Source organism: Trichosurus vulpecula, chromosome 1, assembly GCF_011100635.1.
Source record: "Trichosurus vulpecula isolate mTriVul1 chromosome 1, mTriVul1.pri, whole genome shotgun sequence".
In the NCBI taxonomy this organism is placed as follows: Eukaryota; Metazoa; Chordata; class Mammalia; order Diprotodontia; family Phalangeridae; genus Trichosurus; species Trichosurus vulpecula.
This window is the reverse complement of record NC_050573.1, coordinates 158,201,412-158,228,652: the sequence shown is the minus strand read 5'-3', so window position 1 is coordinate 158,228,652 and position 27,241 is coordinate 158,201,412. Positions and strand designations below refer to the sequence as shown.

Sequence of the window (27,241 nt, the reverse complement as noted above, 5' to 3'; positions counted from 1 at the left end):
AAACAGCAAGCAAAACCAGTTACTAGATTATTACAATAGTTTGAGGAAAAGGTGATGGGGGCTTGAACTCAAGTTGTAGTAGCATGAATGAAAAAGAGAGGATGAATATGATATATATTTGGAGGTAGAAAGGACAAGATTTGGCAGCTGATTGGATGTGGTGGCTGAGCAAGAGAGAGGGCTTACAAATATTTTCAAGTTTTGAAGTTGGATGACTAGTAAGATGGTAATGCTGTCCCCAGAAATGGGGAAGTTGGGAGGAAACAGAAAGTGGGAAGATGAGCTCACTTTTGGACATGTTATCCTTAAGACAGCCAGTTGGTGATGCAGTGAATAGAGCCTGAATAGGGCCTGAAGCCAGGAAGATTCATCTTCGTGAGTTCAAATCTGGCCTCAGACACTAACTGGCTGTATGACCCTGCGTAAGTCATTTAACCCTGTTTGCTTCAGTTTCCTCATCTGTAAAATGAGCTGGGGAAGGAAATGGCAAACCCCTCCAGTGTCTTTGCCAAAAAAAAATGGGATCACAAAGAGTTAGACACCATTGAAACAACCAAACAAAAACAACAAAATGCTTGAGAGGCCTGTAAGTTAGCCAAGAGATGTATAGTGGGCAACAATGATGTAGGATTTGAATACAGTACACAGATTTACTAAATATTTAGGTTTAATAATTATTATTAATAGTAAAAGAGAAGAGAAATATATCATATATATTGCACATATGTTACATATAATATATGATATATTCATATATTACATATTTATATATACCAACATCATGAGATGATGGCAGTAAGAATGAAAATTTAAGTGTAAGAAAGGCCTGAGCTTGTTATGTAGGGTATGAAGCCAGCAAATAGAAAAAGTAGGGAGGAATTGAAGATAAAGTTGAAGTGAGAGAAAGGAAGAAATTAAAGGGAATGGAAGGAAGGAGTATATGAATTATGACAAAGACAATACGGAGATATGTGATCAAGGATCCAAATAGATGGAATTAATTTGCTATAGAGGGGGACTATTTTATCTTCTGAGACTGCAGCAAAAAAGAAAAGAAGATTTTGAAGTAAGGAGGAGGAAAATTGACAGAGTCAATAGTCAATGACCAGTTTTCCATAAAATAGGCAGTGGAATCATCTGCTAAGACAAAGCTTAGTGGGGTGAGTTTGTTGTATTTTGTTGTTTGTCCTTTATGTTTGAAGAGGTGGAATTTGTAAAAAGGAGGAAAAGGTTGAAAACAACCCTTATGGGGATGTTGAATGGAGACATGAATTTGTGGTGGGCCAAATCTTTGTTGCTGTTTGATGTCCCAGGAGTATGATTTGAGAAGGTATGTGAAGGACATAGCTCACTGCTGAACTTATATTGCAAAGAGGTCAAAGATAGAAAGAATGGTCGACATAGACCAAAATGTTTATAGCAAAAACATTTTTCTGGAAACAGAAAAACTGGAATCAAAGTGGGTGCCCATCATTCGGGAATAGACAAATAAATTGTGTTGTGAAATGATGGATATAAGGAGTTCTAAGAGGCATGAGAAAATACATAAACTGATGCAGTGAAGAAAACTGATATAGGAAAACAGTATACACAATGATTACAACAATTAAACAAAGAACAATAAAGCTAAATTGAACATTGTGTAATTATAAAGACCAGCACACAAATGAGAAAAACTTTTGTTGAAGACATGGAGGTATGAAATTTACTATATGCTGTCAAACATATAATGTCTGACATTAGTTTGTTTCACTGAATTGTTCCTTTTATTTCCTTTTAAGTATTTTTAGTGAAAGACAGTTCGTATGATTCACTAGGTAGGGATGAAGGGGAAAGCATATTTAAAAAGTGAAATAAAAGCAAAAAGCATCAATATAACTTAAAAGTAAAATGAATGAAGTGAAGAAACTGTGGTTAAACATTAGAGAAGCATAAAAAGCCAAAGGACAAGGGTGAAGGTTAAAGTCACTGGTCACAGTGTCAAGGTTGTAATGTAAAAGTGAGGTCAGAACAGCAGTGCTGAGCTAAGAGATGGAAGAAGTCATGGAGATGAATGACTCTCTACCGGTTATAACAGTGGAAGGTTAGGGGGTATGTTTCATGCATAGCAACCTTTCCAAAGGCCCTTGAATTATACCTGATAGAATAATTACCGCATCTGCTTGACATGATGTAAGGATGGCCATGGTCCCATATTTCTTCACCTCCTGTAAATGTCATTATTATTAATTTAAGAAAGTTTGTAAAAGATAATTCTGCAGCCAAGTCTTATCATTTCTGCCTCCACATCATTCTATCTCCTCTCATACAACCCCTGCTGTAGTTCAGACCCTCATTATCTCTTGGCTTGACTATTGTAATAGTCTTCTAATTCATCTTCCAGTCTTGTTTCTCACTCCTCCAAAGCATCTTCCATTCAGCTGCCAAAGTGATTTTGCTAAACCATAGGTCTGATGATGCTACCCTCCTGCTCAACAAACTCCAGTATCTCCTTATTATCTCTAGTAGCAAATACAAGTCTCTCTTTGAACGTGCTTCACAACCTGGCCCCTTCCTACTTCTGCAGTCTTCTTATATCTTCTTTTCCTCCACATACCTAAGAACCTAGCTAAACTTGCCCATTTTTCTGTCTTTTCACATGCCACTCCATTTGCTAACTGTATACCTTTGTATGGCCTATATCCCCTGGTTGGAATGCTCTCCATTCTCACTTCTATCTCTTAGTTTCCCTGGCTTGTTTTGATTCTCTACTCAAATCCAACCTTTTGCCATCAGTCTGATCCACAGTTCCCTCAGCTACTACTGCCTTCTCTCTGAGAGCACCTCCCATTTACTCTGTATATCTCTTGTATGTTCCTAGATTTGTACATGTTTCATTACTCCCAACTCCTGTAGAATGTGAACTCCTCATGGGCAGAATCTATTTATGTCTTTCCTTATATTCCTGATGTCAGCATAGTATTTGATCTATTGTGAGTGTAATAAATATTTTTGATTGATCCCAACACTTTCATTTAATTATAAGAATTTCTCATTTTGTCCACTTGTTAAATCATATGCTAAACATAAAAGAATAAAAACAACACAGTCATTTGGCCATAAATCTAATACACATTAGATGGGAAGAATGAAATTCTAATTATGATCATGATGAATGAACTCTTAGATTCCTTCTGTCTCTAAAGTTATTATTCTATGATTCTGATACACATTGGTGGTTTACAAAAAGAAGAGGAAAATAAATAAATAGAAGAATTTTACATTAATGATTTTCTTACCTGGGTTATTATTTTTTAATGTTAAGGTCCATGGCCACCAATGGTCAACCAACTAGCAGATAATGTATAGACTGAACTGACTCTTTGAGTGATGGTAAAGTTTTATTTAAGTGATGGCTGCTATTCTTATGAATATGTTCTAAGTATATCAAAGGAGGTATTTAAAAATAATATATCCTTTGAAAAAAAGAGTATTCAGGCATGACTTCTTTCTATATCAGACGCAAAAATCTCAAGCATTTCAGAACTATTATCAGACATGCAATTGAAGCTATTTCTGAGAAGTCTTATGACAAAATCAGCCCTTTCCAAATAATGACTCCTCATCATGTGGAGACAGTGTTGCCATGAGTGATTAGACATCTGGGATAAGGACATATAGACACACCAATAACCTCAAAATACTTTCTTGATGGTTAACACACTGCAGAAGAGAAACACGTAAAACAGGGAAATTTTCTTTCAGGTCACCTGGACGTGCCTTTCCTAAACCCTGCAGCCTAATCCTACATATTCTTAATTTTCCTAGTAACTCATCTATAACTGTTTAAATGCACCAAAGTCAGCAAGTCACATTAAATTCACCAAAACTAGTAACTGGCCTTCTTCCTACTTAAATATCTCTTTGATGCTATCCACGGCATTAGTGCTGAATCAGCCAATGTCTTTCCGCTTAATGTCAATTGCTGGCCATGGTGCTACCCACTTCCCTTGTAACATAGTCACTGGAGATCTGACTCAGATCTGCTCTCCACAATGCAAAGAAATCCCAAAGCAGCAATATACATATTATCCTGTTGTAATCTAGAAGACTTAATTTTTCCAATTAAAATGTCTCATTCATGATCAGGAAATTATTTTGGCCATCTATGATAAAATGATTGTATTTTACAAATTATTTTAGTATTTAAGTGTTTTGAGACCATTTTAATCATAAAAGCACACTCTTGTATAGGTAAACTAAAAATATTTTTCAGAAATAATTTGCCAATTATGTATTAAAAGTCTAGATAGGAAGGACAGAAAATAATTATTAAGTATTTGTCTTGGAAGCAGGGAGATGTTTTAATAGATGGTTGAAGGTCCCTTCTAACATCTGTGACTCCATAATTAGCTGCAGCTCAGAAGTAAAATGGTATAACTGTGGCTTGAAATTCTAACTAAGCCCAATACATTTTCATAAATCCTTGAATTAGGTGTTAAGTGGTTGATTGCACATTTCTATCAAAGCATTTGAATCCCAGAGAGTATGAAAGGGTCTGGAATATGTGATTTGATATATTTGGCCAATGTGCAAGAATGTGATGGTATAAGATGGTGAGAGAATAGATGCAGTGGAAACCAGAAAAGTGAGTGCAGGAGAGGTGCTGGCTTAGACTGAAGCACATAGTATGACAAAAGTGCCACTTCACATTTGCTCTCCTCCTCTTTTGTTTTCATTGACAGTTGTATCTTAGCACAGGGACTGGCATATGGTGGATACTTAATAAATATTTTTGATTGATTAATTGATGGATATTTGCCTGGGTCCAGGGCATGTCTGGTCTTATTAAGAAAGAGAGTGCACCAGAGTGGGGAGAATGTGATGATGAGCCTGTGAAGCATCCATTCTAATGCTATTTGAATGTTGCCAGTTGAACTTGGTCTCTCCTCCTATCCTTCCAGCAGGCTTTCCAGTAGTAGTAGATACATATAATATAAAAGAGATATGTTCCATGAAAGGAAATCATGACTTAAAAATCTTTTCAAAAAGTAATTTGTCTCTATGAAAAACAGGAAAGAGAAAAATAACCATAAACACAAATTCTGACAGTAAAACTGGCTTCCCAAAAGCCAAACAAAACATATTTCAGGGGAAAAAAGAAAACATTTTATTTTTCTCCTTAATTTTTTTTTCAAAATTCAAAAGTAGTTTTCACACCCCAAAAGTGTTGCTTTTCTGCCAAAAGTAGAAAGCTGTGAAATTTTTTAGCTTTACATAGCCTCCCTAATCAACTTTAACAGAGATAAACAGGAAACACACCCAAACTGGTTTGCTAGTGCTCCATAAATGTGCTCATGAGCCAATGGTGTTGAAGTAATGGAAATGATATTGCTTGTGTATAAAAATATGAGGGGAAAAGGAGCTCTGTGACACTTGGAGATATCTTATTGATTTTTGTAAATGCTTCTATCCCTAGTTTGGTTGAGAATTCATGGCCTATCCATACCTGTGATATGTAGTACATGATCTGCTTTTTTTTAAATTTTTGTGGCTTGATCATTAATATTCAGATTATGGATACTTCTTGAATTTATTTTAAGATATTAGTCTAAGCCTAGTTCTGTCAGACTGATTTTTTATGTTCCCAGAAATTCATATTAAATAGGGAGTTATTTCCTAGGTCACCTGTTTTCAAATTAGCTGAACACTCAATTATTGAGTTCAGTTATCCCTGATTTTTCTTTTTATGTCTGTTTCATTTATATACTTTGTATTTTATAACTAGTGTCAAATGTTTTTGATGATTGCTAATATACAGTTTGAGGTCTATAAAAGTTACAACCCTTCATTTCCTATATTTTTCATTACTTCCCTTGATATTCTATATCTTTTGTTCTCCCAAATGAATTTAGTTGTTTTTGTATCTAACTTGGCAAAGTATCCCACTCATAGTTGGGTTGGTGAATCATTAAATATGTAAATTAACTTTGGTAGCATTGGTGTTTTTATTATATTGATCCTGTATCACACATGTTGATCATTTTTTGTAAGATTTTATCATTTAATTCATCATTGAAACTATAGGCGAATTATATTGATGGCTTTTGCTGAGTCCTAAGTCTTTACTTCTAACCCAAAATTGAAATAGCCATGGTTGACTTGGAAGTTTGGCTTTTTTCAGCTTGGGTAAATAGGACACATAATCATCAATTATGGTCAAATTTGTAAAAACAGAAGGAAGGAATGGAGGAAGTGTTAAGTACCTAATATATGCTAGGTACTTTGTTAAGTACCTTTACAAATCTTATCTTACTTGATCCTTACAGTTCTGAGAGGCAGGTGCTATTATTATCCCAATTTTATATTGAAGGAAACTGAAGCAAGCGTATTAAGTGACTTGCCCATGGTCAGATACTAGTAAGTATCTGAGACTGGATTTAACTCAGTTATTCCTGACTTGAGATCCAGCATGCTCTATGCATTACATCATCTGGCTATTCTGGATTGAAACCCCCAAGGAAGATTACCACTCATAATAGCCCACTGGTAAATTGAAGGCTCTGCGTTAGCACCATAAATGTCCTGTAAGGAAAAGTAGGTGTTCCTCAGGAGTACCTGCTTAAAGATAGACCCACGGTACTCTCAGGGATAAGATCCTTGGAAAGTCATAGGAACGGGATTAGCAGGAAAGCATTTTCTTTCTATGTCTACCATTCTTTGATAAATGGTTTCTTCCAAGCCAAGGCTTTCTAGGTACTTTGATATATTGTTTTCATGCAATTCATGGAGCTTCAGATATGACTCTTCCCACCTTGAGCAATTCCTGCTGTTTGGTCCTACATAAGGAACTCCTTGGACTAGGATACAAAAAGGCAAGGGAGCATCATTAGAGGCAGCAGTGTATAGCAGAAAAAGCAAAGACATTGTAATCACAAGCTATTGGTTTGAATCCTACTTCTTACATTTACTAGCCGTGTGATCAGAGCCTCAGTTTCTTCATTTCTAAAATGGTAATGCTAATACCAATAGTTAGCCTTTAGTACTTCAAGCTTTGCAAAGTACTTTGCGTATGATATGTTAGTTCATTTGATTCTCACAACAACTCTCTGTCATAGGTGCTATTATTATTTTCATTTTCAGATTAGGATACTAAGGCCGAGAGAGGTTCAGGTCTTCCTAACTCCACATCCCAAATTCTACCCAAGGTGACAACTAGCTATCTGATAATAATACTTGTATTTCCTTCAGTCAGTAAGTCAGTTAATAAACATTTATTAATCGCTTACTTTGTGTCAGTCACTGTACTAAGTGCCAGGGATACAAAGAAAGGCAAAAGACAGTTCTTGTTCCCAATGAGTCCACAGACTAATATGGAAGAAAATGTACAAGCAACTATGTACAAAGATGCACGGAATAAATTGGAGATAATCCACAGGGGAAAGGCATTAGAATTAAAGGGGATCGGGAAAAGCTTTCTGAGATTTTAGCTGGAACTTTGAGGAAGTCAAGATGTAGAGATGATGAGGGAGAACATTCCAGGCATGAAGGACAGCCGGAGAAATGTCCAGAGCTAGGAAATGGAGTGTTTTGTGGAAGGAACAGCAAGAAAGCCAAAGTCATTGGAAAGCAGAGTACCTAGAGAAGTACAGAGTGTGAGGTTTAAGAAGATTGTAAATATCCCCTCCCCATTTGGTGGGGGCAATGGTTACAAAGGTCTTTGGTTGTCAAATATTTGATCTTGGAGGTGATATGGAGCCACTGGAATTTAATAGCAGGGGGTGTAGGGATGATATGGTCAGACCTGGATTTTAAGATCACTTTGACACCTGCATGGAGGATAGACTGGAATGGGAGAAATACGCAGCAGGCAGACCAACCAGCAGGCTATTGCAATAATCCTTCCTTCCATACAAAGTTGTGGAGAAAAGGCCTCATAAACCTAGGTTTGCTTGCTTGTCTTCTGCGGGGTGAGCACAAGCTGTGAATATATTCTCCATTCCCTCTTCTTTTATATCTTTAAGTTACATCAGCATAAACGGCAGCTAGATGGCTCAGTGGATAGTGTGCTGGGCCTGGAGTTAGGAAGACACTTCTTCCTGAGTTAAATTCTGGCCTCAGCCACTTACTAGCTGTGTGATCTTGGGCAAGTCACTTAACCCTGTTGCATCAGTTTCTTCATCTGTAAAATGAACTAGAGAGGGAAATGGCAAACCACTCCAGTGTCTGCCAAGAACACCCCGAATGGGGTCACTAAGAGTTTGGGTACAACTGAATACAGCTGAACAATGACAACACATCAGAACAAACAACTTAATACTGAATAACAGAATTAGCGATGGCAATTCCATACTCCTGGTAACTTTGAATTGAATATAGTATAGAAACTATATTTCGCTACATATTCTCGAACCACTTGATTAATGTAAAAGTGCAGCCTTAACTCAAAACTTTCCCCCTCCTAAATCATTTCTTCACCAAGCTTGGCATATAAGTATATTAAGAATATACCCAAGCCAAATGAACCACTATAAATGTATAGCCTTATAAATTCTTTAGCATACCAACTTTCCTGCATTAGTAGGTTAGCATGTCCTTCACCCCAGCGTTTCAATTGGACTGCTTCCCCTTATTTCTGTCTGCCCACTCCCCATTTGAGCCAACATTGGGGTTTCCCATTTCCTATCTTAACTGCTCTTTTTTTTTTTGGAGGGAGGAAGGTAAGGCAATTGGGGTTAAGTGACTTGCCCAAGATCACATAGCTAGTAAGTATCAAGTGTCTGAGGCCGGATTTGAACTCAGGTCCTCCTGACTCCAGGATTGTTGCTCTATTCACCGTGCCACCTAGCTGCCCCTTAACTTCTCTATTAATACGTCACCAGATATTTGCATCATCGGCTACCAATAGAGCCAAAGCAAGCCTTCTCAGGGCAGCCTTATGATATTCCCCAACAATGACAAAGGGCAAACTCAGTTTTCTGCATGTTTTACTCAATGATGTTTACTGAAATAAGTGGTTTCTGGGGTTCTTTAATTTGCACTTGGTTAATATGAATATTTTATAGATAATCACATGTTGGCATTGTGGTCTTGATAAACTACAGTATTTAAACATTCAAAATTATAAAATAACACATTAAAGGAAAGCCAGTGTTTTTGAAAGGATAATCCATTAAAATGCTTACTAAGAGGTTAACTATTGCAAACTTAAACCTCCTGCTGAGATTATTGCTCTAATGGCTTCCATTAGGGATTATTGCTCTAATATTTGTGATAATACCAAATGAAAGAGAAATTAAACTGTGATATTTAAAGAGTTATTTGCATGGACCATTTTTATCATGCACAAAATATGCATTTTCCTGAAAAAATAATTATTTATATAAACAAAACATTTAAATCCTTTCATGAGACACTGAAGCACATGCCAAGAAATAAATATAGGTCATTGGATGTTCCGGTGGATAGAATGCTGGGACTAGAGTCAAAAAGGCCCTGGTTCAAATCTGGCCTCGGACCTATTAGGTGTGCAACCCTGGGAAAGTCATTTAGACTCTATCTGCTTTAGTTTCAACTGTAAAATGGGGATGATAATAGTACCTACCTCACAGGGTTGTTATGAGCATTAAAAGAGATATGGGTAAAGAGTTTAACACAGTGCCTAACACACAATGGCACTTAAGAAATACTTGTTCCCTTTCCTCATCCTCATTATATTCTAAGATTCTGTGTTTCTTTGAAATTGATTGAGTTTGGAGGATAATTTGGGTAAAGAATAGAAGAGGAAAAGTCTTGTAGGCTGAAAGCTCAGAGAAAGTAAATGAGGCCTTTCTTGATTCCTCTAGTACCTCTATTTCTAAATCATATTTAGTTCGTAGATTCTTAAAATACATATCTATGTATGCATCCATCTTTCTCTCCCAGAAGAATGTAAGCTCCTCAATAAGCAGAGAGGTAGGTTTCATTTTTGTATCTTTATCCTTTGTGTCTTGAACAGTACCTGGCATATAGTGAGTGCTTAATAAATGTTTATTGATTGGTTGATGATTTGAAAGCTAAGAAAACCCCAAAACCTTTGATCCTTAGCAATCAAAGATAATGCTCTGTCCTGCAGGAAATCAGCATCATGGTATTTTGTTACTCTAATATGCAACCTGGTATCAATCAAGATTTAATCATGCTGTACACAAGGAAAATGTGACATGAATTGGATCTAAAATAAATCATTTTTAATAAATAATTGACAAATGTGTCACTAATGTAGAATTCCACCAGGTCAGTCAGTCAACAAGCATTTGCTAAGAATCTACCATGTTCAAGGCACTGTCCTAAGCACTGGGAACACAAAGAAAGGCAAAAGACAGTTCCCACTCTCCTTTTTCTTTCCCTTTCTAAAACCTGGTGCTTTTTATTTAAAACAAATACTCTTCTGAAAAAAAAAATCAAAAGCAATTCCCCAGGGGAAAAAAGTTGAAAAAGTATGGCATCCTGCTGTGAGAAATTTTAGGAATCCTATGTTCTTTTAAGGAAGGCCTTTATATATGCCTTGTCAGCAGGATTCTAATTCGTGGTCTTTCTTTTCCAATCACAGTCAAAAAAATCCTCTAGCCCCAGAAAAACTCCTGGGCACTGGTTAGCCTTTAATTTTATTTGAAACTATACATCTTTTGTTACTGAAATAACTTAAGAGTGATAACAAAGTAGTGTTTCAGGGCCCAGCCTCAGTCCCTAGGGTGTTCATTCTCCCTAATGGTATAACAGCTAACCTGAACCCCTGTTAATGGCTCTCTACTAAAATAACACTTCTCTGTTTAGGTAAATTTGTTACCATGATTATTTCCCACTGTACAGAAGATAAAGATTGTTTTTTCTTGTGTATTTTAGTAGATAAAAAGTTTAATCTTTGCTTTTCCTCTCCCTGACCTATACTTATTTCAGATTTGTTTAAAAACACTTCCCTATCCCCCCTCCAAAGTCTGAACGCTTTTCATCCAATTAGAAGCAGCACACATAAAGATGCAAACCAGAAATGAAAGGATGTGACAAAAAGGATTCAGTCTGAGCTAATGTCAACTGGAATCCCTGGGTTAAATGGGATTGTTGGCAAAGCTATTCACCTGAAGCTGGGAGTGTCCTGTCAGTTCATAGGATCACAAATCTGGAGCTGAAAGGGACCTGAGAGACTTTCTAGTCCAATCTCTCAATATTACAGTTGAGGAAACTGAGGCCTAAGGAGATTAAGTAGCTTACCCGAGGTTATACAGGTTGCAGTTGTCCTAAGCAGCATATGAACAAACCGTAATGATTTCCCTAAAACACAATTGTAAACCTGTCACTCATTAAACTGCGGGGGCTTCCTAGTGTCTCTACTAGCAAATATAAGTTCCTCTGTTTGGAATTTAAAATCCTTTATAGACTAACCCCAACCTAACTTTTCAACCAAACAGGCCTTTGCACTGTCCCACATACATGGTACTTCATCTTCTCTCTCCCTGGGCTTCAGAAATCCTCCTGATTGGCTAGTTGTTGTGCTACTCCATTGTCTGGTTCCCCTGTGAAAAAGGGAAGCTCTAGCATATTTAATCAGTTAGCACAGGGATTACAGAACCCATATTCACATTGGCTACCCAGAAGAATATGTTTGTTTTCTCTCTCTCTCTAAATTTTTGTCATTCCTCCTGGATCTCTCCAGCTCTGGAGCATGACCATTTAGTTGTGTAGTTTCAACACAGGGAGAGGACAATAACCTAGATCAACTCCTATAGAAGGTAAGGGCAAAACCTTAAGAATTGTCCCTCAATAAAAAGGCAAACATGAAAGAGAAATCATAATGAACTCAATAAGATTAAAATGTGTTCATTCCTATATGGGAAGATGCCACTTATAACTCTTAAGAACTTTATCATTATTAGGGCAGTTAGAAGGAATATACAGAGCAGTACAGGTATGACTTGACTATGATGGGATGATCTCAAAAAAATTAAAGGGTGAGAAAAAAGGACGCACTGAGAGACAGGAAAGGGGAGAAGAAGAATGGGGGAAATTATCTTACAAATGAGAGGCTCAAGGAAGAGCTTTTACAGTAGACATGAAAATGAGGGTGGTGGGGGCAGGTAATGCTTGAACCTTACTCTTATCAAAATTGGCTCAAAGAGTGAATAACATACCCACTTAGTTGGATGTAGAAATCTAACTTACCAAACAGGAAAGTAGCAGGAAAAGGGGCTAAAAGGAGGAGGGCAAATTAAAGGAGACAGTGGTCAGAAGCAAAAGAGACTTTTGAGGAGAGATAAGGTGGGAGACAGAGGGAGGGGGGGAGAGAGATAGTAAAACTATACTCGTGGGGGACCTCAAATTTCCCCTCTCAGAACTAGATAAATCTAGCCATAAAATAAATAAGAAAGAAGTTAAAGAGATGAATAGAATCTTAGAAAAGTTAGATATGATAGACTTCTATAGAAAACTGAATGGCAATAAAAAGGAATATACTTTTTTTTCAGCTACATATGCCACCTTCACAAAAATTAACCATATACTAGGGCACAAAACTGTACAACCAAATACAGAACAAAAACATATGTTGAATACATCCTTTTCAGTCTATAGTACAATAAAAATTACAGTCAGTAAAGAAACTTGGAGACATTAAAAATTAATTTAAAACTAAATAATCTAAGCCCAAAGAATGTATGGATCAAAGAACAAATCACAAAAACAATCAGCAATTTCATGAAAGAGAATGACAACAGTGAGACAACATACCAAAATTTATGGGATACAGCCAAAGCAGTATTTAATATCTTTAAATGCTTATATGAATAAAATAGAGAAAGAGCTGGTTAATGAATTGAGTATTCTATTTAAAAAAAAACTTAAACAAGAATAATTTTTAAATCCACAATTACAAACCAAACTGGAAATCCTGAGAATCAAAGGACAGACTAAGAAACTAAGAAAACCATTAAATTAATAAAATTAGGAGCTAGTTTTAATGGGAAAAATCAATAAAATAAACAATTTAATTTAAAAAAGAAAGAAGAAAACCAAATTATCAGTATCAAAAATGAAAAGTGTGACTACACCAAAAATGAAAATGAAATTAAAGCAATTATTAGGAGATATTTTACCCAATTATATGCCAATAAATCTGACCAAGTGAAATGGTTGAATATTTACAAAAATGTAAACTACCGATAATAACAGAAGAGGAAATAAATATTCAAATAACCCTATCTTTTAAAAAGTGAGCAAGCTATCAGTGAGCTCCCTAAGAAAAAATCCCTAGAGTCAGATGGATTCACAAGTGAATTCTACCAAACATTTAAAGAACAATTAATTCTAATACTATATAAAGAATTTGGAAAAACAGGCAAAGGAGGAGTCCTAACCTTCATGACAACCTGGAATGACTTATATGAACTGATTCTGAGCGAGAGGAGCAGAACCAGGAGATCATTATACACGATTATAGACACATGGTATCTGTAAGGACTAACTTTGATAGATGTGATTCCTCTCATCAATGCAGGGTCCAAAGACAGCTCCAAAAGATTCATGATGGAAAAATCTATGTACATCCAGAGAAAGAATTACGGACTATGAATGCAGATTGAAGCAAACATTTTGCTCGCTCTCTCTTTTTTTGTTTTCCTTTTTTTTGGTTTCATTTCTCCTTTCTCATGATTCATTCCATTGGTTAGAATTCTTCATTACAACTGAACTATTACGTAAATAAGTTCGATGTGAAGGTATATGTAGAACCTACAGTGGAATACATGCTGTCTTGGGTGATTGGAGGGAGGGAGGACTGGGAGGGAGAGAAAATTTGGAACCCAAAAACTTGTGGAACTGAATATTGTAAACTAAAAATAAAAAATAAATTTATAAAAAGAGTCCTACCAAATTCCTTTTATAACACCAGTATGATGGTGATACCTAAGTCAGGAGGAGCAAAAACAGAGAAAGAAAACTATAGACCAATATCCCTAATGAATATTGATGCAAAAAAATTAGATAAATTAGACTACAGCAACATATTGCAAAAATCCTACACTATGAGCAGGTAGGATTTATACCAGGAATGCAGGGCTGATTCAGTATTAGGAAAAGTATCAGCAAAATTAATCATATCAATAATAATAAAAACAAAAATCATAGGATGGTGTTAATACATGCAGGAAAAGTGTTCCATAAAATGTAGCATTCATTCCTATTTACACACACACACACACACACACACACACACACACACAAAATCATAGGAATAAATGGAACTTTCCTTAAAATGATAAATAGTATCTTTCTAAAACCATCAGTAAGAATTGTCTGTAATGGGGGTGAGGTAGAAGCCTTCCAAATAAGACCAGGGGTGAAGCAAGGATCCTCATTATCACCATTACTATTCACTCTTTACTAGAAATTTTAGTTGTAGCAATAAGACAAGAAAATAAAATTGAAGGAATTAGAAAAGGCAATGAGGAAACAAAACTATCACTCTTTCCAGATAATATGATAATATATTTAAAGAATCCTATAGAATAAACTAAAATACTAGTTGAAATAATTAATAACTTAAGCAAAGTTGCAGGATATAATAAAAAAAACAAAAACAAAATCATTAGCATTACTGACAAAGTCCAGCATGGAAGAGATAGAAAGAAAATTCCATTTAAAATAATTGCAGATAATATAAAATACATGGGAGTATACCTGCCAAGACAAACCCATGAACTATATGAGCACAATTACAAGACACTTTTCACACAAATAAAGACATACCTAGACAATTGGAGAAATATTAATTGCTCATGGGTAGGCTGAGCCAATATAATAAAAATTATAATTCTACCTAAATTAATTTGCTTATTTAGTGCCGTACCAAACAAACTAATAAAATTATTTCATAAAGCTGGAAAAAAATCAAAATCCATATGGAAGAACAAAAGATTAAGAATATCAAATGGATCAATGGGAAAAAAATGTGAGGGAAGGTGGCCTAAGAGTACCAGATCTCAAATTGTATTAAAATGTAATCATCAAGACTATTTGATGCTGGCTAAGAAGTAGAGTGGTGGATCAGTGGAATAGATTAGGTATACAATCCACAGCAGTAAATGACCACATTAATCTAGTACTTGATAAACCCAAAGATACAAACTTTTGGAACAAGGGCTTACTATTTGGCAAAAATTTCTGGGAAAACTAGAAACCAGTTCAGCAGAAACTAGATACAGACCAACATCTCACACCACATGCCAATCTATGGTCAAAATGGGTACATGACTTAGACATAAAGGGTGACATCATAAGTAAATTAGAAGAGCTTGGAAAATTTTGCTATCAGATCTAGGGATAAGGGAAGAATATATGACCAAACAAGAGATGGAGGAGATCACAGGATGTAAAATAAATAATTTTGATTACATTAAATAAAAAAGAGTCTGTACAAACAAAATCAATGCAACCAAGATTAGATGGAAAGCAGGAAGCTAGGAGAAAAAATTTACAGCAAAGGTCTCATTTTTCAAATATGTAGAGAACTGAGTCAAATTTATAAGAATAGACGTCATTCCTGAATTGATGAATGGTCAAAGGATATGAACAAGAAGTTTTCAGAAGGAGAAAACAAAGCTATCTATATTCATATAAAATACCCTAAATCATTATTGATTAGAGAGATGCAAATTAAAACAACTCCGAAGTGCCACCTCACACCTATGAGATTGACAAATAAGACAGAAAAGAAAAATGCCAAATGTTGGAGGGAATGTGGAAATATTGGGACACTGATGCAATGTTGGTAGAGTTGTGAACTGATCTAACCATTTTGGAAAGCAGTCTGGAACTATGCCCAAAGGGCTATGAAACCATGCCTACCCTTTGACCCAGCAATACAATTATTAGGTCTGTATCCCAAAGAGGTCAAAGAAAAAGGAAAAGGACCTAGATGTACAAGAATATTCATAGCAGCTCTTTTTGTGGTGGCAAAGAATCGAAAATTGAGGGGATGCCCATCAATTGGGGAATGGCTAAACAAGTTGTGGTATATGATTGTGATGGAATGCTATTGTGCTATAAGGAATGATGAGAAGGATGGTTTCAGAAAAACCTGGGAATATTTGTATAAACTTATGGAAAGTGAAATGAGTAGAACCAGGAGAACATAGTTTGCAGCAACAGTAATATTGTATGAAGATCAACTGTAAATTACTTAGCTATTCTGATCAATACAATGATCCAGACAATTCTGAAGGACTTATGATGAAAAATGCTATCCACTTCTGGAGAAAGCATTCATGGAGTCTGAATGCAGATTGAAGCATATTTATTACTATATTTTTGTTATACATTTGGAACATGGCTAGTATGGAAATATGTTTTGCATGATTTCACATGTATAATTGGTGTCACATTTCTTGCCTTTGCAATGGATGAGGAAGTGAGAGAATTTGGAACTCAATTCTTTTTCTAAATTGTTAAAAAAGAAATTTTAAAAAGAAATTTAAAAAAGACAAAAAGAAAAAATGCATCTTTTCTCACTCTCCTCCTCAGTATATATACTCTCCAGTCTCATTTTCCCAAATTGTTCATGGAAGAAGGGGGAGATTTAGGCACCTGCTATTTGATGAAAGTACTTTGAAAACAGGAAAACACTATTTAGATGTGAGCTGTTATTATTATTGACAGGCACTACTTAAAACTTTTCTCTATGCAATGTGTGGTGGAAGAACTAAATTGCCTCACTGAAGTATACTACCAAGTTAAGCCAAAATAACAGAAGAACAATATACAAAGCTCCGATGCTTATCTTACCAACAATAAAGACTTGTCACAGATGTTCTCAGTGATGCTGATTCTCATTATATCATCAAAGCTACATACAAAACAAAGGAAATTAAACAATACCTTTGAGGTTTGGGGGAATTGCTCAGTGGAAACCATCGTGTAAGTGGTTTATATACACACATACACACAGTCTACTTTTCAGTTTAAGGTTATAGAAATTAAGCGGCTCCCTATTGCTTATGAGATAGAATAGAAACTTTTAAAAACCTGATATTTAAGACCTTTAAAAGTCTGGCTCCAACTAGTTTTTTAAACTTTTTTCACTTGGTTCATGTCTATTTCCTATTCCCCTTTATTGTAAACTTTCTGAGGTCAGGCCCTGGGTGGTTGTTCATCTTTCTATTCCCAGCACCTAGGACAGTGCCTCGTGTGTAGCAAGGCACCTAATGAATGTTTATCACGTTGATTTGAATTTGCTTGTATTTGTTTATGTCATTTCAGATGATGGGAAGTTGTCCTTTGAAGAATTCAAAGCCTATTTTGCAGATGGTGTTCTGAGTGGGGAAGAATTGCACGAGCTCTTCCATACCATTGATACACACAATACCAAGTAAGGAGCCCTTTTATCAATGGAGTTTGTAAATGAATACATATGACAAGAAGGGATTTTGCTATGATCAGCTGGTTTTAATCCTATAATTATGTAACTGAGAAAAATCATAATTTCAGTACTTGAAATCTTCTCAAAACCTTGTTTTGAATCAGAAAACAAAGCTATCTGCCATCAATCTTCTAGCCTTGGTTGAGGTACAGTTTAGGATATGCCTACTTTACAGAATGTGAAGCAGAATTTTCAATTTTAAACATTTTTACACCTATTATTAATAGGAGAATAGAATATTACCAGATTACTTCCTTTTAACCTGAATTTGTTACCTTCAAAAACTTTTCATGGGCCAAATGCTGCATCCATGACGGGTCTAGAACATTAACTGAAAATAAACTAAATAAAATTAAGCATTTTAGAATGCATATTTTCTTTGAAATTCCTTTTCTAAAAATAGATCTTCTTCAAGGTTTATTTATATTATGAGTTAAAAAAACTTTATTGATATCTTTTGTTTTTACATCACCTATATCGTCCACTATGTACCTACTGCCCATTCCCTCCCAGAGAGTTGCCGCTTGCAATACACTATAAAAAAGGAATTGAAGGGGAAAAAGTTTAACAAAATTGTACTACTTGATTTTGTAGCATTCATTTTCAATTCTTCTGTTGTTACTGCTGTTATCCTTTATATCTACATTGCTATAGTCATTACTTTCCTAACTCAGCTTACTTCACCTTGTTTCATGAATTTCTTTCCGTGCTTTTTTGTATTCATCAATATTTATGTTGTAATGGTGTTAGGTAATACAAAGTTTGGCAGAAGGCACAATTTTTAATACAATTTATAAAATTTTAATTGTTCCCTCTCCTTCCACCCCTACCCCTCAAAAGACTTCTGGAACATATGATTTCCAATAAAATAAAAAGAAATTTCCTAGGCATCACTAGCCTCAGGGTTACTTCTTTAGCCACCCCAAATTTGTTTTCCTTTTGTGATGAGTCCAAACCATAGGGTGCTGGCATGTTTTAGGTAGAATACATAGGGACCTAGAAATGAGGTAGATTACAGCAGAAAAGGAGAAAAAAATTATATCGAATATGGATGGGCTACTCTGAGTTCTTTTGGGCCACTAGATGTAATTGTGCTCATGGGTTTGTCTTTGCAGGCGTGCTCCCATGTATTATATATTATCTGCAGTTATTTTAAATGGAATTTTTTTTCTATCTCTTCCATGCTGGACTTTGTCAGTAATGCTAATGATTTCTTTGGTTTTTTATTATATTCTGCAATTTTGCTGAAGTTGCTAATTATTTCAACTAGTATTTTAGTTTATTCTATAGGATTCTTCAATTATCATATTTTATCATGTATTATCAGAATTTAATTATATTATCTGGAAAGAGTGATAGTTTTGTTTCCTCATTGCCTTTTCTAATTCCTTCAATTTTATTTTCTTGTCTTATTGCTATAACTAAAATTTCTAGTACAAGAATGAATAGTAGTGGTGATAGTGAGGATCCTTGCTTCACCCCTGGTCTTATTTGGAAGGCTTCTACCTCATCCCCATTACAGATAAGTCTTACCGATGGTTTCAGAAAGATGCTACTTATCATTTGTTACTGCTGCTGTCCTTTACATCTACATTGCTCCATGTATTCCTATTGTTATATAGGAAAGTGGGAAGGAAGGAAACATTTATTAAGCAGTTGGGCAGCTAGGTGGCGCAGTGAGTAGAGCACTGGCCCTGGAGTCAGGAGAACCTGAGTTCAAATCTAGCCTCAGACGTTTGACACATACTAGCTGTGTGACCCTGGGCAAGTCACTTAACCCGAATTGCCCTGCCAAAAAAAGGAAAAAAAGCAGCTACCTTGTGCTAAGCACTGCGCTAAGTACTCTACAAATATAATCTCATTTTATTGTTACACAAGAATGCCAGGAGGTAGATGCTGTTTATTATCCTCATTTTACAGTTGACGAAACTGAGGCAAACAGAGGTTAAGTGACTTCCCTCAGGTCATACAGCTAGTAAGTTTCTGAGAATAGATTTGAACACAGGTCTTTCTGACTCCAGGCCTAGCACTCTATCCATCGTACCACCTGCCTGCCAATACATAAGCAAGATATTGAGTGATCCAGGAAGGGCCAAACTCCCATCAGCAAAGTGAAATGGAAAATTGAGACAATTATTTGCATGATTTGGGCCTTTCTATCCTCATATCATTCTTTTTGTTTGTTTGTTTGTTTTTATTTTTTGTATTTTTTTTGTATTTTTGTATTTTATTTTTTTATTTAATATATTTAGTTTTCAGCATTGATTTTCACAAGAGTTTGAATAACAAATTTTCTCCCCATTTCTACCCTCCCCCCCCACTCCAAGATGGCATATATTCTGGTGTCCCTGTTCCCCAGTCAGCCCTCCCTTCTGCCACCCCACTCCCCTGCGCCTTTTCCCTTCCTTTCTTGTAGGGCAAGATAAATTTCTACGCCCAATTGCCTGTGGATCTTATTTTCTAGTTGCATGCAAAAACTTTTTTGTTTTTGTTTTTGAACATCTATTTTTTAAAACTTTGAGTTCCAACTTCTCTCCCCTCTTCCCTTCCCACCTACCCTCCCTAAGAAGTCAGGCAATTCAACATGGGCCACATGTGTATCATTATGTATAACCCTTCCACAATACTCATGTTGTGAAAGACTAACTATATTTCGCTTCTTCCTAACCTATCCCCCTTTACTGAATTTTCTTCCTTGACCCTGTCCCTTTTCACAAGTGTTTGCTTTTGATTACCTCCATCTGCCCTTCCTTCTATCATCCCCCCTTTTTTATCTTCTTCCTCCTTCTTTCCTGTGGGGTAAGATACCCAATTGAGTATGTATGGTATTCCCTCTTCAGGTCAAACCTGATGAGGGCAAGATCCACTCATTCCCCCTCACCTGCCTTGTCTTCTCTTCCTACAGAACTGCTTTTTCTTGCCACTTTTATGCGAGATAATTTACCCCATTCTATCTCTCCCTATCTCCCTCTCTCAATATATTCCTCTCATCCCTTATTCATCTTCGACTCACGCTGTGCCTGCTCTCTCTCTCTCTCTCTCTCTCTCTCTCTGTGTATATATATATATATATATATATACATATATATATAATTATGTATATTATATACATTATACAATACATATATATACATACACACCCACATATATATATATATATATATATATATATGTACATGCGTATTCCCTTCAGCTACCCTAATACTGAGGTCTCATGAATCATACACATCATCTTTCCATGTAGGAATGTAAACAAAACAGTTCAACTTTAGTAAGTCCCTTGCAATTCCTTTTTCTTGTTCTTTTCCTTGATTACCTTTTCATGCTTCTCTTGATTTTTGTGTTTGAAAGTCAAATTTTCTATTCAGCTCTGGTCTTTTCACTGAGAAAGCTTAAAAGTCCTCTATTTTATTGAAAATCTATATTTTGTCTTGGAGCATGATACTCAGTTTTGCTAGGTAGGTGATTCTAGGTTTTAATCCTAGCTCCATTGACCTCCGGAATATCGTATTCCAAGCCCTTCGATCTCTTAATGTAGAAGCTGCTAGATCTTGTATTATTCTGATTGTGTTTCCACAATACTCAAATTGTTTCTTTCTGGCTGCTTGCAGTATTTTCTCCTTGATCTGGGAGCTCTGGAATTTGGTGACAATATTCCTAGGAGATTTCTTTTTGGGATCTATTTGAGGAGGCGATCAGTAGATACTTTCAATTTCTATTTTGCCCTGTGGCTCTAGAATATCAGGGCAGTTCTCCTTGATAATTTCTTGAAAGATGATATCTAGGCTCTTTTTTTGATCATGGCTTTCAGGTAGTCCAATAATTTTTAAATTATCTCTCCTGGATCTATTTTCCAGGTCACTGGTTTTCCAATGAGATATTTCACATTGTCTTCCATTTTTTCATTCCTTTGGTTCTGTTTTATAATATTTTGATTTCTCATCAAGTCACTAGCTTCCACTTGCTCCAATCTAATTTTTAAGGTAGTATTTTCTTCAGTGGTCTTTTGGACCTCCTTTTCCATTTGGCTAATTCTTCCTTTCAAGGCATTCTTCTCCTCATTGGCTTTTTGGAGCTCTTTTGCCATTTGAGTTAGTCTATTTTTTAAGGTGTTGTTTTCTTCAATATATTTTTCAGTATTTTTTCAGGTCTCCTTTAGCAAGTCATTGACTTGTTTTTCATGGTTTTCTCACATTCTTCTCATTTCTCTTCCCAATTTTCCCTCTACTTCTCTAACTTGCTTTTCCAAATGCTTTTTGAGCTCTTCCATGGCCTGAGACCAGTTCATGTTTTACTTGGAGGCTTTTGTTGTAGGCTATTTGACTTTGTTGACTTCTTCTGGCTGTATGTTTTGGTCTTCTTTGTCACCAAAGAAGGATTCCAAAGTCTGAGACTGAATCTGGGTGCGTTTTCGCTGCCTGGCCATGTTCCCAGCCAACTTACTTGACCCTTGAGTTTTTCAGTGGGGTATGACTGCTTGTAGACAAAGAGTTCTATGTTCCAAGCTTGGGGGGATGTGCCAGCCCTGCCACACCAGCACCGCTCCTTCCCCAAGAACCCCCAACCTGGACTGGACTTAGATCTTCAGCAGGCTCTTCACTCCTGCTCTGATCCACCACTTAATTCCTCCTACCAGGTGGGCCAGGGACTGGAAGCAACTGCAGCTGTAGTTTTGTAGCTACCCACCTCCAGTGCCCCCAGGGCAGTGGCTGAACTGCAAACTCTATCCCAGTCCCCAGCAGCTTTTCCCACTAATCTTCTCTGTTGTCTTTAGTGTTTGTGGGTTGAGAAGTCTGGTAACTGATGCAGCTCACTGATTCAGGGTGCTAGGGCAACCTCCACCTGGCTCCTGGTCTGGTTGGTCCATGCTACCCACTCTTGGCTCTGCTCCACTCAGCTCCGCTCCAAGCTCCTGTTGGGATAGACCTTACCCAGAGACTATCCAGGCTGTCCTGGCTTAGAGCCCTGCTTCCTCCTCTATTTTGTGGGTTCTGCAGTTCTAGAATTGGTTCAGAGACATTTTTTATAGGTTTTTGGACGGACTTGGCGGAGAACTCATGCTAGTCCCTGCTTTCCAGCCGCCATCTTGGCTCCACCCCACCCTCATATCATTCTTAATAAAAATATCTCAATGGCAAAAATACTGGATTTTTGCTTGGAGTATTTACGATTGCCTACATCCTCTATTTCACTTTGTTTTGGGGGACATTTCTTTATTTTAGTAGAGAGAGTCTTTATGCTCCAATAGTGCTAACAAATTTTAAATGGAAAAAAATGAATACTATAGAGATGTCCTTAGTTTTCTTTGTTATAATACTAACACTTAATTAATATGTTAAGGTTTGCAAGACATTTTCCCTGCAACAATCCTAGAGGATAGACCCTATCTTGTATTGCTAGCCCAAGTCACAAACGAGGAAAGAAACAAATACTAAACATCAGAGCAAGGATTTTAATCAGATCTCTGACCAAGTCAAATATGCTTCCCTCTATATCATATTTACTCACCTGACTATCCAAAATAGAATTACATTATTTGAAACAGCAATTCGATATGGGAAGTCTGTTATAAAGGGTGGGGCTAAAATGATCTGCTAGATTCTCTGTCCAATGGCTTTTACAGGAAGATTGCTATGGAACTTGGCCTGAACTATGCTGCTGTGTCCATGAACCCAAGTAACCTTTCCCCAGATCACTCTGGTTTTGTAGGGTTTACTTCCAGGAGTCACTGCATTGTTTTTTGCTTTGTCTACACAGGCATATCTCTTGCCTAAGTAGAATTCAGTTTCATCCTAAGAATAATCTCTTTTAGATTTAAAAAGAGCTGTGTGTTCCCTCTAGTTTTGTTGATCTTACTTGTAGCCAATAAAAGTGGCCTTAGACCACAGTCTTCCAGACTTTTTGCTCTTATATAAAGTATTATCTCCCAGACAGATCTCTCATGACCCAGAACTCTTGAATTTAGGGTTGCTACAGGGTACTGCTCAGCCTGGAACTATTTAGTAATTTCCTTTCTCTCTCTAGTTGTCTGAGATTCAGGAATTCCCACCACTTGGAAGCACCTTTTCCATTACCACATTCCTCTACTGTTACCACTCCAGGACTGGATACAGACACTTAGACTCTAGGAACTTAGGTTCCCCAGAACCAGGGGCATGAAGGCAGATGATTAACGATCAGCTCTCCATGAAAAAAAAATGAATGCATTAAACACTTTTAAGTTTAATCCAAATTATTAAAACTTTCTCCCTCACTTTATTAAGCCAACAAAATGATAAATCAAGCCTCTTTTTAGGGTTTGCTGATTTCTGAGAATTGATATGAGCTAGTTCTGGCATATCCTTGCCCAGAATCCACCATTCCCTTATTTGCCATCTCTTGAGCTTAGAGGCTACCATCTCTAGGGCTGAATGAGTAGGGAGGGAGGATTATCATTTGGTCTTGGGAATTATGCTGATAGACAGGTATATCCCAGGGACCAAAGTCTACTCCTCTTCTCTCTGTTCTCTGATTTTGTTATAAAGGACACAAGTATAAATTAATTTCTGAGTTCAACCAGGATTTCTCCTTCACAGAGCACTCAGTATCTTGCTTAGGTAGCCATGTTGAGAGAGCTCTAATCACAACTCATAAAAGGAGGAAAAAAAGCCAAAAAAGGACAGACCTGCAATAAAGACTTTTTATAGACCTAACACAAAAGGGTGATTCACAACACTTCCAACCTACCATTTCTTCCTCTATTAATCCACAAGAGCCCAAGCTAAACAATTAATCACATTGATGGGATTCAGTCGAGGACCTAGAGTAAGGCTCACTGCCTTGTAAACTCATCGAGGTGATCAGAGAACTCCTCTCAATTTATATAAAGTGATATGTGTCAAAAGACTAGTAAATACAGCAACTGCTATAGAAATTCGGAGGATAAAGATTACCGTTGGCTGGGAAGGCTGGGGAAGGCTTCAGGGAGGAGAAAAGACCTGAGCTAGAAATTCAGGGAAAAGTGAGTCTCAAATTAGAGCCTTGGGGAGTAGTGAGCATAGTATTATTGCAGTCCAGCCCTGACTCAGAATGGTTTGAGATTGAAATGAAATGACACATTTGAATATCATTTGGCAATTAACCCAATGAGGTTTCCTTAGCCATAACCTGAATCAGATACTTAATAAGGATACATCGCTGTCTCAAATAGAAGTACTCCCCCTCAATTCCACAAACAAATGTGTCTTCTCAGCAGGGCAGGACAGGATGACTTTCATAGAGGTGGAATAACTGCCAAGTCTGAAAGATATTGATTCCTTATAGGCTGGCCTCTTTTATTTCCTTAGATAATCAGCAATCCAAGAGTCTTAGCACCCTATACCAATAAAATCTTGTTACAGTTTCCTTGATTTTTAGGGAAAAACTAGTCTAGGCTAGATGGCAGGAGACCCTAGTCAATAATGTTCTTATTGTAAGCCTATCCTGGGAGAGGGGAAAATCATGAGTAAAGACATGTACTGCACCACTCTTGGATGATAATGTTTTGATTAATTACTTAAGCTTTAAGAACAAAGAAGCTAATAACACTTGTCATATGAAAAAGTGACATTCCTTCGTCTAAACCTACTCCTGGCAATAACAGAGGTGCTGGGAAGAATAGAAGCTAATAAATACCATTCTGGAATATATTCTTTAAAAAAGAAGGACAGAGCAGAAGACTTCTTTTGTGATGCAAATATTGCATAATATGAGTGTTGACACTTAAAACTATATTAGTCCATGATGTGTGATAATTATTTCTCCCTCACTGCATTCATTGTTAAATTTTTTTATTAAATCTGGGTTTGTAACAATCCTTTTGAGCCTCAAGACTTTTAACCAATAGCAAGCAATGAAGGGGAAGTGTGTAGTTTTTTTAATGCTGTATTGTATTTTTTGTTAATTTTGCTTAACATTTCCCCATCTTAAATAAATGTATTTATTTGTTTTTAACATTAATTTTTGAAATTTTTGATTTCTGAATTCTCTCCCTCTCTCAGCCCTCCCCCACCCATTAAGAAAGGAAGTAATGTGATATTAACTATACATGTGAAATCATACAAAACATATTTCCATACTTACCATGTTGTAACCCAAAAAAAGCCAAGAAAAATAAAGACAATGAAAAAAACATGCTTCAATCTGCACTCACAGTTCATCAGTTCTCTCTCTGGAGGCAGACAGCAATTTTCATCAAAAGTCTTTCAGATTGTTCTGGGTCGTATTGCTGAAAATAGCCAAGTCATTTACAATAGATCATTGTTACAATGTTGCTGTTACTGTGTACAGTGTTCTCCTGGTTGTACTCACTCTACTTTGCAGTAGTTCATATAACTCTTCCCAGACTTCTTTTATTTCTCATAGCACAATAGTATTCCATCACAATCACATACCACAACTTGGTCAGCCATTCCTCAATTGATGGGCATCTCTTCAATTTTCAATACTTTGCCACCACAAAAAGAGCTGCTATAAATATCTTTGTAATATAGGTCCTTTTCTTTTGATCTCTTTGGAATATAGACCTAGTAGTGGTATTGCTGAGTCAAAGGGTATGCATAGTTTTATAGCCCTTTGGGTGTATTGTTCTCCAGAATGGGTGGGCCACTTCACAACTCCAACAATAATACATTAGTGTCAAAAGGGGAATTTTTTTAATTGACAATATTGTTTTTTGGTTTGCTTTGGCTGGGCTTGTGATCTCTCTCTTTTTTCTTTCTTTTTTTTTGGAGGGGGGAAGGCAGGGCGATTGGGGTTAAGTGACTTGCCCAAGGTCACACAGCTAGTAAGTGTGTCAAGTGTCTGAGGCCGGATTTGAACTCAGGTCCTCCTGACTCCAGGGCTGATGCTGTACTCACTGCGCCACCTAGCTGCCCCAACTTGTGATCTCATGTGTGCTGGGAGCTGGTGGTGAGAGAGAACTTCACCTATCAATGGAATTCAACTAATGTTCCGTAACTTAAAATCTTGGTGCTCAGAGTCACTGAGAGATAAAGCAAGTTGCTCAAAGTCCCATAACCAACATGGGTCAGAGATAGTACTTGAATCTACATCATCCTGTCTCAAGCTGGCTCCCCATCCACTGAGCCATGCTATGCCTCTTATGTTATTTGGTTTTAAGTGTCTTTTAGTTGTCTGTGTCAAGTGGGGTTGTCTGTGTTCAGATACCATTGAAAGTTAGCACATATGCACAGTTTATATTTCTATACATACATGTATATACATATAGTGTGAATTTGAGAGAGTGGATATGACTATTAGGTATATTGGTTGGGGAACTATTTGATACCATCTGTGATTCTCCATACAAGGAAATTATCCCTATAGGAAGACTTCACTGTTCAAGACTTCATTGTTAGAGGCAGTGTTTTGTAGTAAAAGGAGTACTAGATTTGGAGTCAAAAGAGCTGGGTTCAAATCCCAGATTTACCATTTATTACCTTAGTGGCCCTAGATATATCAGTTAAACTCTCTGAGCCGTTTTCCTTACCAGTAAAATAAGGAAATTATATTTAATAAAATAAGTTCCCTCCAAACTATAAATCATGGCAAACTATGATCTCCAGAGAATAAAAATTATAGGAAACTCAAAGGGCAATGGAAAGACATACGGTTGTTGTAAATGCACTGGGATATTTTGCCACCCACACATGATATAAAAATATACCAGTATGTAGACTGGGTCATACAGCAGAAGCTAGGATTAACAGATGGAGAGCTTTAATTTTTTTATGCTGCCTCTGACACTGAGAACCTTTGTGATCCTATACTAAGGATTCATCAATCAACAAGCATTTA

The 27,241-nt window shown here is 36.6% G+C and overlaps 1 protein-coding gene across 1 annotated transcript in view; it reads left to right on the top strand.

Annotated features, from left to right (window-relative positions):
- The window catches only part of NECAB1 (N-terminal EF-hand calcium binding protein 1), a 288,957-nt gene that overhangs the window by 79,912 nt on the left and 181,804 nt on the right, over positions 1-27,241 (top strand). Inside the window, exon 5 of the mRNA XM_036764554.1 lies at positions 17,266-17,374. Coding sequence (XP_036620449.1) covers positions 17,266-17,374 — 109 coding nt within the window. The remainder of the gene's footprint in view (positions 1-17,265; positions 17,375-27,241) is intronic.